This window comes from Clinocottus analis, unplaced genomic scaffold, assembly GCF_023055335.1.
Source record: "Clinocottus analis isolate CAN_PGR_092001 unplaced genomic scaffold, fCliAna1.0.p SCAF_10, whole genome shotgun sequence".
Taxonomy (NCBI): Eukaryota; Metazoa; Chordata; class Actinopteri; order Perciformes; family Cottidae; genus Clinocottus; species Clinocottus analis.
The window spans coordinates 3,154,118-3,168,664 of record NW_027175821.1 but is presented as its reverse complement, the minus strand read 5'-3'; the positions used below and the strand labels follow the sequence as shown (position 1 = coordinate 3,168,664).

At 46.5% G+C, this 14,547-nt stretch overlaps 2 protein-coding genes across 2 annotated transcripts; one reads left to right on the top strand and one right to left on the bottom strand.

Moving 5' to 3' along the window:
- Nucleotides 1-6,549: 6,549 nt before the first annotated feature.
- cebpa (CCAAT enhancer binding protein alpha) lies at nt 6,550-8,444 on the bottom strand. Its single transcript, XM_068588463.1, has one exon. It carries the CDS (start codon nt 8,251-8,253, stop codon nt 7,384-7,386), a length of 870 nt encoding a protein of 289 aa, XP_068444564.1. The 5' UTR covers nt 8,254-8,444; the 3' UTR covers nt 6,550-7,383.
- Nucleotides 8,445-11,060: 2,616 nt separating this feature from the next.
- Nucleotides 11,061-14,291, top strand: cebpg (CCAAT enhancer binding protein gamma). The gene is made up of 2 exons (XM_068581205.1): nt 11,061-11,225; nt 12,149-14,291. The coding sequence occupies exon 2, from the start codon at nt 12,334-12,336 to the stop codon at nt 12,601-12,603; it is 270 nt and encodes an 89-aa protein (XP_068437306.1). The 5' UTR covers nt 11,061-11,225; nt 12,149-12,333; the 3' UTR covers nt 12,604-14,291.
- Nucleotides 14,292-14,547: the final 256 nt, after the last annotated feature.

Here is a 14,547-nt window from a genome sequence, read left to right as displayed (position 1 = left end):
ATTTGCAGCCAGGCGCTAATAAACATCTTACATATTTAAATTTATACGTAATAATATCTTTTTGTTCATGAATTAAAATATAATATATATGTTTATTAACGCAGATGTTTATTAGCACAGCTAACCTACTAGAGTAAGCTACCAGAGCTAAGCTACTAGAGCTAAATACGAGAGCTAAACTACTAGAGTTAAACTACTAGAGCTAAGCTACTAGAGCATGCTACTAGTCTCTAATCTGAACCAGAAGAACTCTTATACTCAAACTGGTAACGATATGTTATGAGCAGCTCACTGCAGTGAGGTAATGAATATCTTGTTATGAATATCTTGTTATGTTCTAATACGTCTCATAAAGACATCAGCACAGTGACTCAGCAGCGTGTTGTTGTAAACATACTGTTCACAGGCGAGGATCCTGTCCTGTCATGTGGCACACACCTGTGTGTCTGTGTGTGTGTGTGTGTGTGTGTGTGCAAACATGAACACGTGGATTCATGCTCAAGGACCAAGCCTAAGGTCCAGAGAAAGTCCAGAGAAGGTCCAGAAAGAGGTCTAGAAGAAGGTCCAGAGAAGGTCCAGAAAAGGTCCAGAGAAGGTCCAGAGTAGGTAAGCCTCAGCTGCTGCTGATCTGACGTCATTCACAGTCTCAAAGATGGCGTCTAGCGAAGCTGAATGAAGATCCAGGTTCACGTGCAGCCTCCTGCACATGCTCAGTAGGGGTTCACCTTACATCGCCAGGTTTCACCAACAGACACATCGTAACCGTCTGGTGGGAGTCTAATGAAGAAAGAGAAATCGATACTTTCTGTGTCCTTTGACGAGAAAAAAAGGCGCTTTATTAACAGCGGACACTCCATGTATGCAACGGTCGGATACCTCCAACCTCGCTGTTGCTGTGTCGTTAACAGATGATAATGTCGTGCAACTCAACAACCAGTCACAGATATATGTTCATGTGTTCACTGCAGGTGCTGAACTCATTTCACACTGATCCGTCTGTAAAGCTGCTTGTTGTTCTGTTGCCGAGCGACAGACGTCTGTCTGACAGTCATAATGTGACATAATCCAGAATAATGAGCCAAACCCACACCCAGCCAATCCAGACGCAGGGCGGGGCCTAATCCAGCAATTATTCACCTGTCTCCAATTAGAGCGTCTAAGACACACACACACACACATGCACACACACGCACACACAGACACATACACACAGACACACACACACACACACACACACACACACACACACACACACACATAAACACAGACACACAGCAGCACCTCTTTAACACCGGCAGGCCGCAGGTTTGATTCCCGTCTCCACAGACCTCCATCATGTTAATACCCCCCACTCCCACCCCTCCCTCCTCTCCTCCAACCCCCTCTCTCGGTGCCGGTGAGGCCTCCTGGGCCCCCGCTGGACCACCGGGCCGGGCCCCGCGGCGCCGTGTTCTCACAGCATTCCCGGCGGCGCCGCAGTGGGGGGGTTCTGTGGTCGGTCACCAGAACCCGGCCCAAACATCTCTACAACAACAGCAGAGACGCCGTGTTGCTGCGCCGCATTCCTGCTGCGTGTTTTCTTTCCCCTGCGCGCCGTCTGCAGGGAGGACGCAGGCTGTGGTTTAGAGGATCAGGTTCTCCTCACGACCTGGACAGGGGTTTGTTTCTGCTCTTTTTATTCGCTCTTGCTCACTCGCCCTCCTCTTCCTCCCCCTCCTCCCACTCCTCCTCCACCTCCTCTTGTTGTTCTAGAGCAGTCTCCTTGCCAAGAGCTAAAACAATAGCAAAGCGTTCCAAAGCCTCCCTAGCTTTAAACAATGCCATCAATCACAGCAAACACACACACACACACACACACACACACACACACACACACACACACACACACACACACACACACACACACATCATCGTCATCATCATCTGCAATGCTTAACTCTTTATGAGGATGAAGATGAAGACAAAGTTCAGAGGGGACGGAGTGTTAAAAGACTAACGAGCGGAGAAACTCTGGGACTGAAAACATTGCAGAGATCCTGTAAGACCTAAACCAGTCCTAACTTTAGACCTGGTTTAGGTCTATAGTTAGGACTGGTTCAGGTCTAAAGTTAGGACTGGTTCAGGTCTATAGTTAGGACTGGTTCAGGTCTATAGTTTGGACCGGTTCAGGTCTAAAGTTAGGGCTGGTTCAGGTCTATAGTTTGGACCGGTTCAGGTCTAAAGTTAGGACTGGTTCAGGTCTATAGTTAGGACTGGTTCCGGTCAGCCTAAACCCATCCAGACCTCCGGGTCAAGACAGCTTTGGTCCGCCCCCTGCCCTCGAACCCCAGGGCCTCTCGCTGCAGCGGTATCGTCCTTTAGCAAACAGAGAGATCGTTCCTTTAGTCTGAGTCACGGAGGCCACAAGGGCCCACCTCACCTCTTCATGCATTCACGCATTCATCTGCTCTTGTTCCGTCGCCATGTGTCTCTTTATTCAGATTAATTTATACAAACTTCTGCTTTCAATCACTGCATTTTCCCACAAGGCAACAGTGGAACGGAGTAGCTGCTCACAGAGAAGTATGGAAGTTATCAGTTTGATTGACAGCTTTTGGCAAATGTCTCAAATTGTTGTCTGTTGGTACTTTCTATACACAACATCCTGTCGGTCCATGCTACACAACATCCGGTAGGTCCATGCTACACAACATCCTGTAGGTCCATGCTTCACAACATCCTGTAGGTCCATGCTACACAACATCCTGTAGGTCCATGCTACACAACATCGGTCGTGGCTCCTCAATGGTGGAATGAGCTCCTCATTGACAGCAGGAAGTGTTTACATCTTCTGTTACAAACTAAAAACTCATCTTTACAGACTGCACCTTGAATAAGAAGCTAGCGCAGTAGCAGCACTTAAAACGTCTTTTACTGATAGAACTTTGTAGTTCGACTTCATTGAAGAAGTTGTTCTTCCCTGATTCTTGTTCTGAGTTTGTCCTCATGTTGAATGCACTCATTGTGAGTCTCTCTGGATGAAAATGAAATGTAACATGTAAACAGACAGAACATGTTATTTACACTCTGGAATGTCGTTTCTCTTCTTCTGTTGTCTGAGAGACGGCGCCAACAGAAGAAGAGAGTAAAAGTGTAGAACAAGAACGGAGTCCGTCGTCTCTGTGGGAACTCTGTGTTTGGTTTCACTGACCAACTGCTGACTCATCACCGAGCCACCGCAGTGACCTGACAGCCCCAGTGCATGCTGGGAGGGGACGAAGGCAAAGTCAGGCTTCCTCATTTGTCTGAAGAAATGCTGCTGGTCACATTACTTCCTGTTCAGCAGCAGAGAAACACAGAAGAGGTGAGTGAGGTCCTACCTGTGTGTGATGACGTCATGATGACGTCATGATGATGTTAGCATGGTGATATCGTGATGTAAGCATGTTATATTTTGAAAAATAAACATCCTCCTAAGTTTTCTGTAAAGATACAGTCACAACATGGGGCTTTTATTTTGAAGGGCGGGTTGGGGAGACAGACCGAACGTTCTGAACATTTTAAGAGTTTTATTTCCATCTGGGAATGTTCTCCAGAGAGCTCCATTAAAAGTTTCCAGTTTCTTTATTTTCTTATCAGAACGAGCCACTTTTCTTCTCTTAACAATGAGATGGATCAGGATAACAATGAGAACACACATCTTTACTGTGGCGTCTTAGAGACGACTTCAGATTAGCATCAGCAGAAATAAATGGAGAAGCAGTGAACAGAACGGAAACCTGGCTCTGCTGGACCCTGAACGCATCGCGAGGCGTTCAGGGTAACACAGAGATGGTATCAGAGTCCAGCTGTTCTGAAATGACTCACCGTTATCAGATTCAAATGCTGAACCTTTATTCACCCGCGCAGAGCAACAGAACCCAGACTGTTGCCTCCAACGGCTCTCAACATGGTGATGGCTAGCAGCTAACTATGCTAAGTAGCTAACCATTAAATGACGGAGAACTGGAGGGGGGAGCTACTTTTCCATTGGTCTGGATGGAGTTATCAGCTGTAACCTCACATGCTCTAACGTGCACACAAATACATGCTCACATGCACTAATGTGCATGCTCAAATGCACCAATGTTCACTAAAACTCATGCTCACATGCCCTAACGCGCAACAAACATGCACTAGCATGCACCAATGCGTACTAACATGCACTAAAAGGCCGTGGGTTAGGGATAAAGAGTGACATGTTATACCATGTGTTATACCATGTCATGTGTTATGTCATATGTTATATGTGTTATGTCATATGTTATGCCATGTGTTATGTCATGTGTTATATGTGTTATATTTCATGTGTTATGTCATGCTTTATAATAATAAACATTCCGGTTTCTTCTGCTTCTGGAATGTGTTTTATTGGAGAAGCTGCAGATGTTTCCGAGCATCTGTAAACAGGACGGCAGTTGAAGTGCTTCATATCAACATCACACTTTTGTTGTGACGGCTTTTATGTGGAAGCTGAAGAGGAAGAGCGGAACATGCAGACCAATCAGAGCAGGCGGAGGGGTCTTAAAGGGACAGGAGCGAAAACAAAGTGAATTTAGACAGATGGACAAATGAAAGAATGTAAACGAATGAAACACCCAGAGAGTAGCAGAGTGGTCAGTTGGCTCTTTGTAACCACTGATCTCTCCAACAAACATGTCATCAGGATGTTTTCATGAACCTTGTGTTTACAACTGTGACGGGTCACATGTCGAGGTATGAAGCCATAATGTTGGTTAGCTTAGCATAATCAGATATATGATCCATGTAGGCACACAGAAGTTAAACTGCTTCCTCCTTTCTTTCACACATGAACTTTGAATGTTGCAGCCGGGTTCACTAAACTCCCACAATGCTTTGCTTTTGTTTGTAATAATGAGGTCTGTGTGTAATGAAGCCTCATAAATCAGAGAGAAAACAAACGATAAGACGCAACACGAACAGAAATCTGCTGAGTCTGAAAACCAGGAGTGAACATGTCGAGCTGCGAGGATCCTGAGCTGAAGGCGCGTTCTCCATCCAGCGTCAGCAATAGAACAGAGAACCGCCTGTGGCTAAGTGGTGAGCAGAATCATCTTTCAATCAGAGGATCGGTAGTTTGATCCCAGGCACCGCTAACCCATGTCGATGTGTCCTTGAGCAAGACACTTAACCCTAAATTGCCCCTGTAGCTGAGCCTTTGGGATGTGAATGTGCATGAATGGTTGATAATACTGATGTGGCACCTTGCATGGTGGCTCCTCCCATCAGTGTGTGAATGGGTGAATGATATCATGTAGTGTTAAAGTGCTTTAAGTGGTCAGTTGTACAGGTCCATTTACCTTCCTCATAGTTTCACGCAGCCCATGAACGTATGAACACAGAGCAGAGCAAGTCATGGAGGATCACAGGATTAAGATCTCAAATGAAACCGGCTTCACGTGTGAGGTTGTTGAACCTGTTTGAGCTTTCATTCAGCTCCTACACGGAGAAGTTCAGTGGTTTAAATCTGAGTCGTTTAGTTGTCTCCACCTAACCAATAGTTTAGTGGTCTAACTATACTATACTGCTGCAGTACCGGCTTGTTTGTACCAGCCTCCGTTATGTCTTTGGGAGTGTCTGTAGACGTGCTTGCAGCTCAGCGAGGCGACACGCTAACATGCTAACATTACGGATAGTTCACGCAGACAGGCAATCAGAGAAGCAAGAGTTTTCATGGAAACAGAAGTGTCGTGAAAGCAGCTCAGAACATCTCTCAGAAGAGCAGACGCCAGCTGAGTCTCCAATGTAACATACTGCTGTTGATAACATGAATAATATGAATAATAAGCCCCAGGCCCTGGCGTCTCCTCGCTGTCTATGGGACATGTCAGATCTCTTCTATTGGAGAGCAAACAGTCCTTTCAGAGCAAAGCGCTGCTCAGTCAATGAAAAGAGTTAATTTTTAAACGAGGACAAACAGAGCAGATAGACGGGTCTCCACACAACACGTCAATGAAACCGAGCACTTTGACTCTGCAAACAGGCCGTGCAGCGTCTGGAGGGATAAAGCAGAGCTCGACACCAGGGTCCTCCTGCCAGCCCCTACAAGAGGAACCACGTCCAGCAGCAGAGCAGACAGATGGACGTTTAACGTCACATATCCTCATCTTCTCTGACGCTGATGGGACCTTGGTATCTCTGATGTTTCCACATTTAAAGCTTTGTGTGTTACTGGTTTTACAGAATGATTTTAACGAAACATTAACAAATAGCTAAGTGTATATGTCATATAGCTATATAACATAACATATATGACATATAGTTAAGTCTATACATCATATAGCTATATAACATATAGCTGTGTATTATATAGCTATGTACAGCTATATAACATACAGTGATACATAGCTATACGGATCGGATAATTCAGATGATAAAGTTATGAATAACATAAATAATATAATAATATCTTTATGAAGGAACAAACAGGAAGCAGAATGTGATAAAAGAAGCTCTTTTATTATAATAATTCAGATTTCTGATATTTTATATACATATACATATATTTATGTATAAAGACATATTTTACAACTGACACAAAAACTTTGAGACAAACACGTTCAACATCCTCTTCCTCCTCTACCATCGTCTTCCTCAATGGAGACAAGAGATCGGCAGGAGGTCAGAGGTCATTTGAGATTGGAAGGCACCATGTGTATATTTGTGTGTGTGTGTGTGTGTGTGTGTGTGTGTGTGTGTGTGTAGCAGAAGGCACCATTTGTGTATATGTGTGTGTACATGTATGTATATTTGTGTGTGTGTGTGTCGTCTCTTCTCTTCTAGAGCAGGTCTAGAGGATTATCATTCTGGTTCACACAGAAACAACATGTTGACTTTTAGAGAGAAAAGAAACCTCGTTTCTGAGATGAAGAAGCATCATCTTCATCCTCATCCTCATCACTGCTGCTATAAATCGACCCTCTGAGACAGGATGAAGAGGCTGACGTGATGAAGACCAGGATGAAGAGGTTAAAGTGATGAAGACCAGGATGAAGAGGCTTGAGGCCTCTCTCTTACACACACATTCGCACACACACAAACACACACAGCGGTCTTTAGTCCAGCAGTCTGACCACGTGATCCGATCAGCCAATTAGCAGAGGGAGACGCGCCCACCTCCTCGTCCGTCCTCGTGACCACAAAGTTTATGTTTATTATCAAAACTGTTTATTTCTCTTTTTGGTTCCACTGCTCCTGGTCCTCAGAGACCTGGTCCCTATTGACCTGGTCCTCAGAAACCTGGTCCCCAGAAACCTGGTCCACATTGACCCGATCCCCAGAGACCGGCAGAGCCGATAGTGGTAATCCAGCAGCGCACTGGTCCGGCTCTGGTCCCGCGCGCTCTCAGCTGCCCGGCGGCTGGAAGCCCCCGTCGGGCCGCTGGCGGAAGACCCCCCTTAGCGCGTCTAGCTCGCGGCTCAGATGCTCCACGCGCCGGCGCAGCCGCTCGTTGTCCCCGCAGAGCTCCAGCACTTTGTGCTGCGTCTCCACGTTGCGCAGCTTGGCCTTGTCGCGGCTCTTGCGCACCGCCACGTTGTTGCGCTCGCGCCGCAGCCGGTACTCCGCGCTGTTCTTGTCCACGCTCTTCTTGGACTTCCCGCCCCGGTGCTCCAGCAGCTTCGGGTGCGCGTGCACGTGGTGGTGCTGGTGGTGCGCGTGGTGCTGGTGCGGACTGGGCACCGGGGTCGGAGGGGGGGTCGGGTGGCCCGGCTGCAAGAGCATGGTGGTCTGCGCGCAGTGCGCGATCTGGTACTGGAGGTGCTGCTGCTGGGAATGCTGGGAGTACTGCTGGGAGTGCGGGTGGTGGTAGGTGGGAGGCAGACCCGGGTTCAGGTCCTCGTCGTCCCGCTCCTGCTTGATGGCCACCGGCCGGAGGCGCTGCGGGTTGTGCTCGTAGACCGGCTCCGGCTTGGACTCCAGGTAGTGGCCCGCGTAGTGCTGCGTGGCCCCCGCGGCGCACGCGCCGGACTCGTAGTCCCCGTTCAGGAGCTTGTGCTTGTCCTGCCGCGCGCTGTGGTGGAACAGGTCTGCCAGGAAGTCGTCGTTGAAAGCCGCCGGGTCGATGTAGGCGCTCAGGTCTATCGAGGTCTCGCTGTCCCCGATCTCCCCGCCCAGGTCCGCCGGCTCTCTGTAGCCGGAGGAGGGCTGCTGGCCGTGGGTCAGGCTGCTCATCAGGGGCCGGGGCGCGACCTCGTACAGGTTCGAGAGCTCCATGGGGGATCTAAACCCGGGCGCGCATGGCGACGAGCTCCGGGAATCCAGTTTGGGGCAAGGTCGGGTTTCACGTCGGGTTCTCGTGTGAGAGGGGGTGGGGGGGCTCTGAGTCGGCAGACGTGCACCAAAGTTAGGCGAGAAAATACCTGTTTTTACCTCTGATGCTGGAGCAGAGAGGAGCGCGACCAGAAGAGTCCTGCTGCTGTGAACCGGGAGCTGTCAGACTGCGCTTATATAGGAGGCAGAGGAGGGGCGGAAACGCACGCACGCACGCACACACACACACACACACACACACACACACACACACACACACACACACACACACACACACATACACACACAGGCACTCACTCACACCACAGGGTTTGGGCGGACTAGAATAAAGTTTTAATGAGACTCACTGAGACTGTTTATTTATTAGGGTCTCAATGAGGGTCTCAGTTCCGGTATTAAGGACCCTAATGAAACAGTTAGGTTTCTTCTTACTATTCAGATTTTTACTTTAGAACTTTGAACTGCTTTTTGAAGGATTTGTCATACTCCAAAACTCACCAAATTTTGAAAGCTCGTCAGGACTGGTGAAAATCTTTAGACGGTTATGGGCGTGCATGAGATGGTTTCAGGGGTCCTTGAGAATGTCCCATTGGTGTCCAAGAAGGTTTTATGGGCCCTAGAAACGATTCAATGGGTCCTCAAGAAGGTTCTTGGGGTGCTTGAGAAGGTTTCACGGGCCTTTGAGAAAGTTTTATGGGTCCTTGAGAATGTTCTAGGAGTGCTTGAGAAGGTTACATGGGCCCTGTAGACGATTCAAAGTGTCCTTGAGAAGGTTCTTGGGGTGCTTAAGAAGATTTTATGGAATTTGAGACTGTTTTATGGGTCCTTGAGAAGGTTCTATGAGTTCTTGAGAAGGTTATATTGGCCTTAGAGATGATTCTTGGGGTGCTTGAGAATGTTTTATGGGTCATCAAATGGGTCAAGGTTTTAAGGTTCTTTAAGTGAGTTCTAGGGGTTCTTGAGAAGGTTTAACGGGTGCTTGAGAAGGTTATGTGGCTCCTTGAAAAGATTCCAAGGGTGCTTGAGAAAGTTACAAGGGTCCTCTAGTGTGTTTTTGAGAAGGCTGTGAGGTGCTTCAGAAGGTTCTAGGGGTGCTTGAGAAGGTGTAAGGGGTGTTTGATAGGGTTCTATGTAAGCTTGAGAAGGATCTACAGTCATTTGAGACAGTTCTAGGGTTGCTTGAGAAGGCTCTAGTGGGTCCTTCAGTTGGCTATACGGGGCATTGAGAAGGTTCTATGGGTGCTTGAGTGGTATAGAGGCCCTTGAGAAGGTTCTAAGGGTCATTGAGATCACATTCTGTGAGCTCATAGTACCATATTATCCCACTAGAGAGTTCATAGTACCATTTTAGCCCACTAGAGAGATCATAGTACCATGTTACTTCACTAGAGAGCTCATGGTCCTATTTTACCATATCTTTAGTATGGTAAAATCCTTAGTACCATATTACCCCACTAGAGAGAGAATAGTACCATAATACCCCACTAGAGAGAGTATAGTACCATATTACCCCACTAGGAGAGTATAGTACCATATTACCCCACTACACAGATCATAGTACCATATTACCCCACTTGAGAGATCATAGTACCATATTACCCCACTAGAGAGAGAATAGTACCATATTACCCCTTATTGCCCTACATATGGTAGTACTATAGTAGTACTATATTTATGGTAGTGTATATGTGGTACTATACATTTGGTAGTACTATATTTATGGTAGTGTATATGTAGTACTATACTTGTGGTAGCACTATACATATGGATTGTATGACTAGTACTATACATAATAGTACTCCACAAATGGAGTATATAAATAGTGCTATCGATGAGTTAGTTCAATTCAATTGCCACGGCCAGTCAGTACTATACAAATAGTAGTACTACACATATAATGTCTAATTAGTCCTCTATATATAGTAGTACTACACATATAGTAATACTACACATATAGTGTATAATTAGTCCTACACATAAAGTACTACACCTATAGTAGTACTACACATATAGTATTTAATTAGTCCTAAACACATAGGAGTACTACACATACACTATTACTACGCATATAATAGTACTACACATATAATAGTACTACACATATAATGTATAATTAGTCCTACACATATAGTAGTACTACACATATAATGTATAATTAAGCCTATTCATATAGTAGTACTACACATATAGTGTATAATTAATCCTATACATATAGTAATACTACACATATAGTAGTACTACACATATAGTGTATAATTAAGCCTATTCATATATTAGTACTACACATATAGTGTATAATTAATCCTATACATATAGTAATACTACACATATAGTAGTACTACACATATAGTAGTACTACACATATAATAGTATTACACATATAGCGTAAAATTATTCCTACACATATATTAATACACTTATAGTAAGTCTACACATATAGTGTATAATTAGTCTTATACATATAGTAGTACTACACATATAGTGTATAATTAGTCCTATACACATTGTAGTACTACACATATAATAGTACTACACATATAGTGTATAATTAGGAGTTTCGGTGTGATTAGGTGTCGTCATGCCTTCATGACAGTCCTCAGATTACATAAACAAAACCAACAGAATACAGACGACTCCCATTGGTTGAACTAGACGTCAATTCCAGGGCGCATTGCATCACCCTCACGCGTTCTCGTTCGCGATTGGCCAATCACTCGCCCCGCTGCCGCCCTTCGATCTCTGATTGGGCGAAACCGCGTATTACCCTACATGGTAAAAGAGATTTCGCAATCGCGTTCCTCTCCATGTTCCAAACAAAAACAGTGCGAGCTGAAACTCAGACGGAATAAAACTCGTTTTCTACGTTAACGTCCTCTGCTGTGACGCATGGTCGCGTCCTCCGCCTGCCCGCGAAGGTAAACCCTGTTTTTAACGGTTTGTGGGGCCGACGGGGAGCGAGTTGTGACTTCTAGAGGCTCGGGAGCTAACGAGCTAACGAGCTAGCATGGGAACTAGGGACTAGGGGACTAGGGGACATGGGCTAGGAGACAGGGGCTAGGGGACACGTCAGAGGTTAGATGTTGCTGCTTCCAGTCATGTCAAAGTTCTTAAAAGTGCTTTGAATTTACGCTGGTTGTCAGTTAATGAGTTTAGCCGACATTATTTAAGTGTCTTAAAGGGGAGGTTACTTCTTCTCCTTCTCCTCCTCCCCGTGACTCCGGATTCCCCCCCCCCCCTCCTCCGCTCTCTCCCTCTCTCCCCCTCTCTCTCACATTCTCTCCCCCTTTCTTTCTCTCTCTCTCTCTCTCTCTCTCTCTCTCTCTCTGGGCACAAAGGGAGCCGCCGTTGATGATGATGCAACAGCAGGCAACCTGCTTGTTTCCACCCGGACCGCTTTCCCCCGGCGCACCCAGCTGACTGGCTGCATAGCAACGCGTGGACCAATCAGAGCGGGTTGCTGCTAATTGAGCAGAGAGTAGTGAGCACGTGGAGCCATTTAATGTCACTTAGGGAGGCGCACGGAATCCTTATGAGAACTACGTCACAGGAGACGTGACGTCACGACAGCCATTTGTAGGTTGGGCTCTGAGATTAAGAGTCAGGACTCGATAGAGTAACACGTTGTGACTGAGGAACAGGAGGAGGAAGAGGTTCAGGAGAAGGAAGATGAGGATGATGTTTAGGAGCAGCATTCTGATTGATGAATTCAGGTCAGCTGAGACTGCAGGAATATTTAAAGAAACAGATTTATTTTAGAAGGAACCGTTATTTGAATCTGTCTCTTGATCAATAACTGATGTGTGTATTAATAACTGTGTGTGTGTGTGTCCTCTCCTAGTTGAGGGATAGTTTACTTCCTGGTTCTCACCTGAGGATACTCCGACATCAGCACCTGAAGGAGGCGCCGCCCACTGAGCCGGCCTCTGCAGGCAAAACCGACCACACCTGCCTCACCCACCTCTTCTTCTGGCCCCGCCTCTTCCTCTGGCACCGCCTCCACTTCTGGCCCCGCCCTCCGGCAGCATGAAGAAGCCCTCAGCGGAGAAGGACAGCGACGAGTACCGGCAGCGTCGTGAGCGCAACAACCTGGCGGTGAAGAAGAGCCGCATGCGCAGCAAGCAGAAGGCGGCCGACACGCAGCAGCGCGTCAACGAGCTGAAGGAGGAAAACGAGCGGCTGGAGGCCAAGATCAAGCTGCTGAGCAAGGAGCTGAGTGTGCTGAAGGACCTGTTCCTGGAGCACGCCCACAACCTGGCGGACGGCCCGCCCTCAGGCCCTGCTCCCAAGGCCTGAGATGCCCGCTGGCCCCGCCCCCATGGCCACAACAGGGTCCTGGGGGCGGGGCTGTGGGCGTGGTCTGTTGCCGGAGCACGCCCACAACCTGTCCGACAACCCGTCTAAAGCCCCGCTCTTAGGCCCTTCAGACGTTCCGCACAGAAACCCCGCCCACAAGCCCCGCCCCCCGGGCCCTGTGGGCGGGGCCTCGGACGTTCTTAAGAGGAGCGGCGGGCGTATTTTCTGTCGCATCTTCCTCACGCTCTTATTCATCACTTTGTGTTCGATCCCCTTCTGACGGAAGATTACCCACAATCCTCCAGGGTGACTTTAAACGTTTAGATCTTCTTCATATAATTTATTGATTTCAGTAAATGTGGAAAGGTGAACTCTGATCCAGCGAACCAAAGGTTTTAAACACGGTGTTGATTGATGATCGATGGATCGATCAGAGGAACGCCGGCTGGGTGGAACCCAATGGTTCTTCTTTTTGTACAAGTGTGTTCTTAATGTGTGGTTCTCCAAAGAGGTCCCTTTGTTTTAACGTATTCATGCAGAGGACACGCCTCCACAGCTGATCCTCGTTATTGATCCCTGAGGAACGTTCATGATCAATACTGATCTATGTTCAATATTGATCAGTATTGATTATAGATCAATAATTCATTCTCCAGCTGAACACTCAGAGATATGAGGAGATCTGATCAATCAGAATGAATTGATAAGGTGATTCATCTTGTAGTTATTAGTGGGAACATGAATAATAACATGTTGTTGATTGATTGACTTCCTGTGTTTCGTCCTGAAGATAAACATGAAGAGTCACATGACTCCGCCCTCACCAGCAGAGGGGGCGGGGCTTATAATGATGTGAGTCCTGTCGCTCAGCACAACGTTCCACAATGTTGCTCAACGTTCCACAATGTTGCTCAACGTTCCACAATGTTGCTCAACGTGCCGATCAGCACAACGTTCTAAGAACGTTTTATAATGTTGCTCAACGTTCCGCAATGTTCTAACGTTTCAAAACATTTTACGTTTCAAAATATTTCAACAACATTCTACAGTGTTCTAACAACGTTCTAACAACGTTCTAACACTGTTGTACAATGTTATAATAACGTTCTACAACATTTTGACAATGTTTTAACAACATTCTACAATGTTCTCACGTTCTACAACATTTCACAATGTTCTACAATGTTCTAATAACATTCTTCAATGTCCAATGTTTTACCAACGTTCTATAACATTTTATAATGTTCTAATAACGTTCTATAACATCCAGGGAAGAAGTAAGGTCTGATGCTTCATTAGGATAATATCAATATTTAATAGTCAAATGATCAGCTGTTTGTGGGAACATTGGTAAAACGTTGTGGGAACGTCATGAACTCGTTGTGGGAACGTCGCAAACTCTTTTCGGGAACATCGTGAGCTTAGTGGGAACGTTGTGAACTCGTTTTGGGAATCTCGTGGGAACGTTGTGAACTCAATTCGGGAACGTCGTGGGCTCGTTTCGGGAACGTTGTGGGAACGCCGTGGGCTGCTCAGCATCATGTTTTTCACTTTTCTAGCGTGTGTTTTCTACGCCTCCAGCATGAGTCTGCATGACGTGGTGTTTCTGTCTGAATGTTGCTGGGCAGCATTTCTCTGGGCTCAGCTTTTTATACCAGGAACCTGGGTAACGTGCATTGTAAATTAAAATTCAGTAGAAAAGACAAGTGTTTGTTTTCCTTCATTCCAAACGCGTCAACAAGAAGAAGAAACACTTTTCCCACAATGCTTTGCCCTCTCTTCCTCTCCAGATGAAATGAAAACGTTTAAAACTTCAAACATGAAAATCAACTCTTTCTCTCTCTCTCTCTCTGGGGTTAGACCTATGCAGGGTGGTATGACTATACATCTGCTAACATTAGCAGTTCTCAGGTGAGATGTTAGCATTAGACTACTCTGAACCCC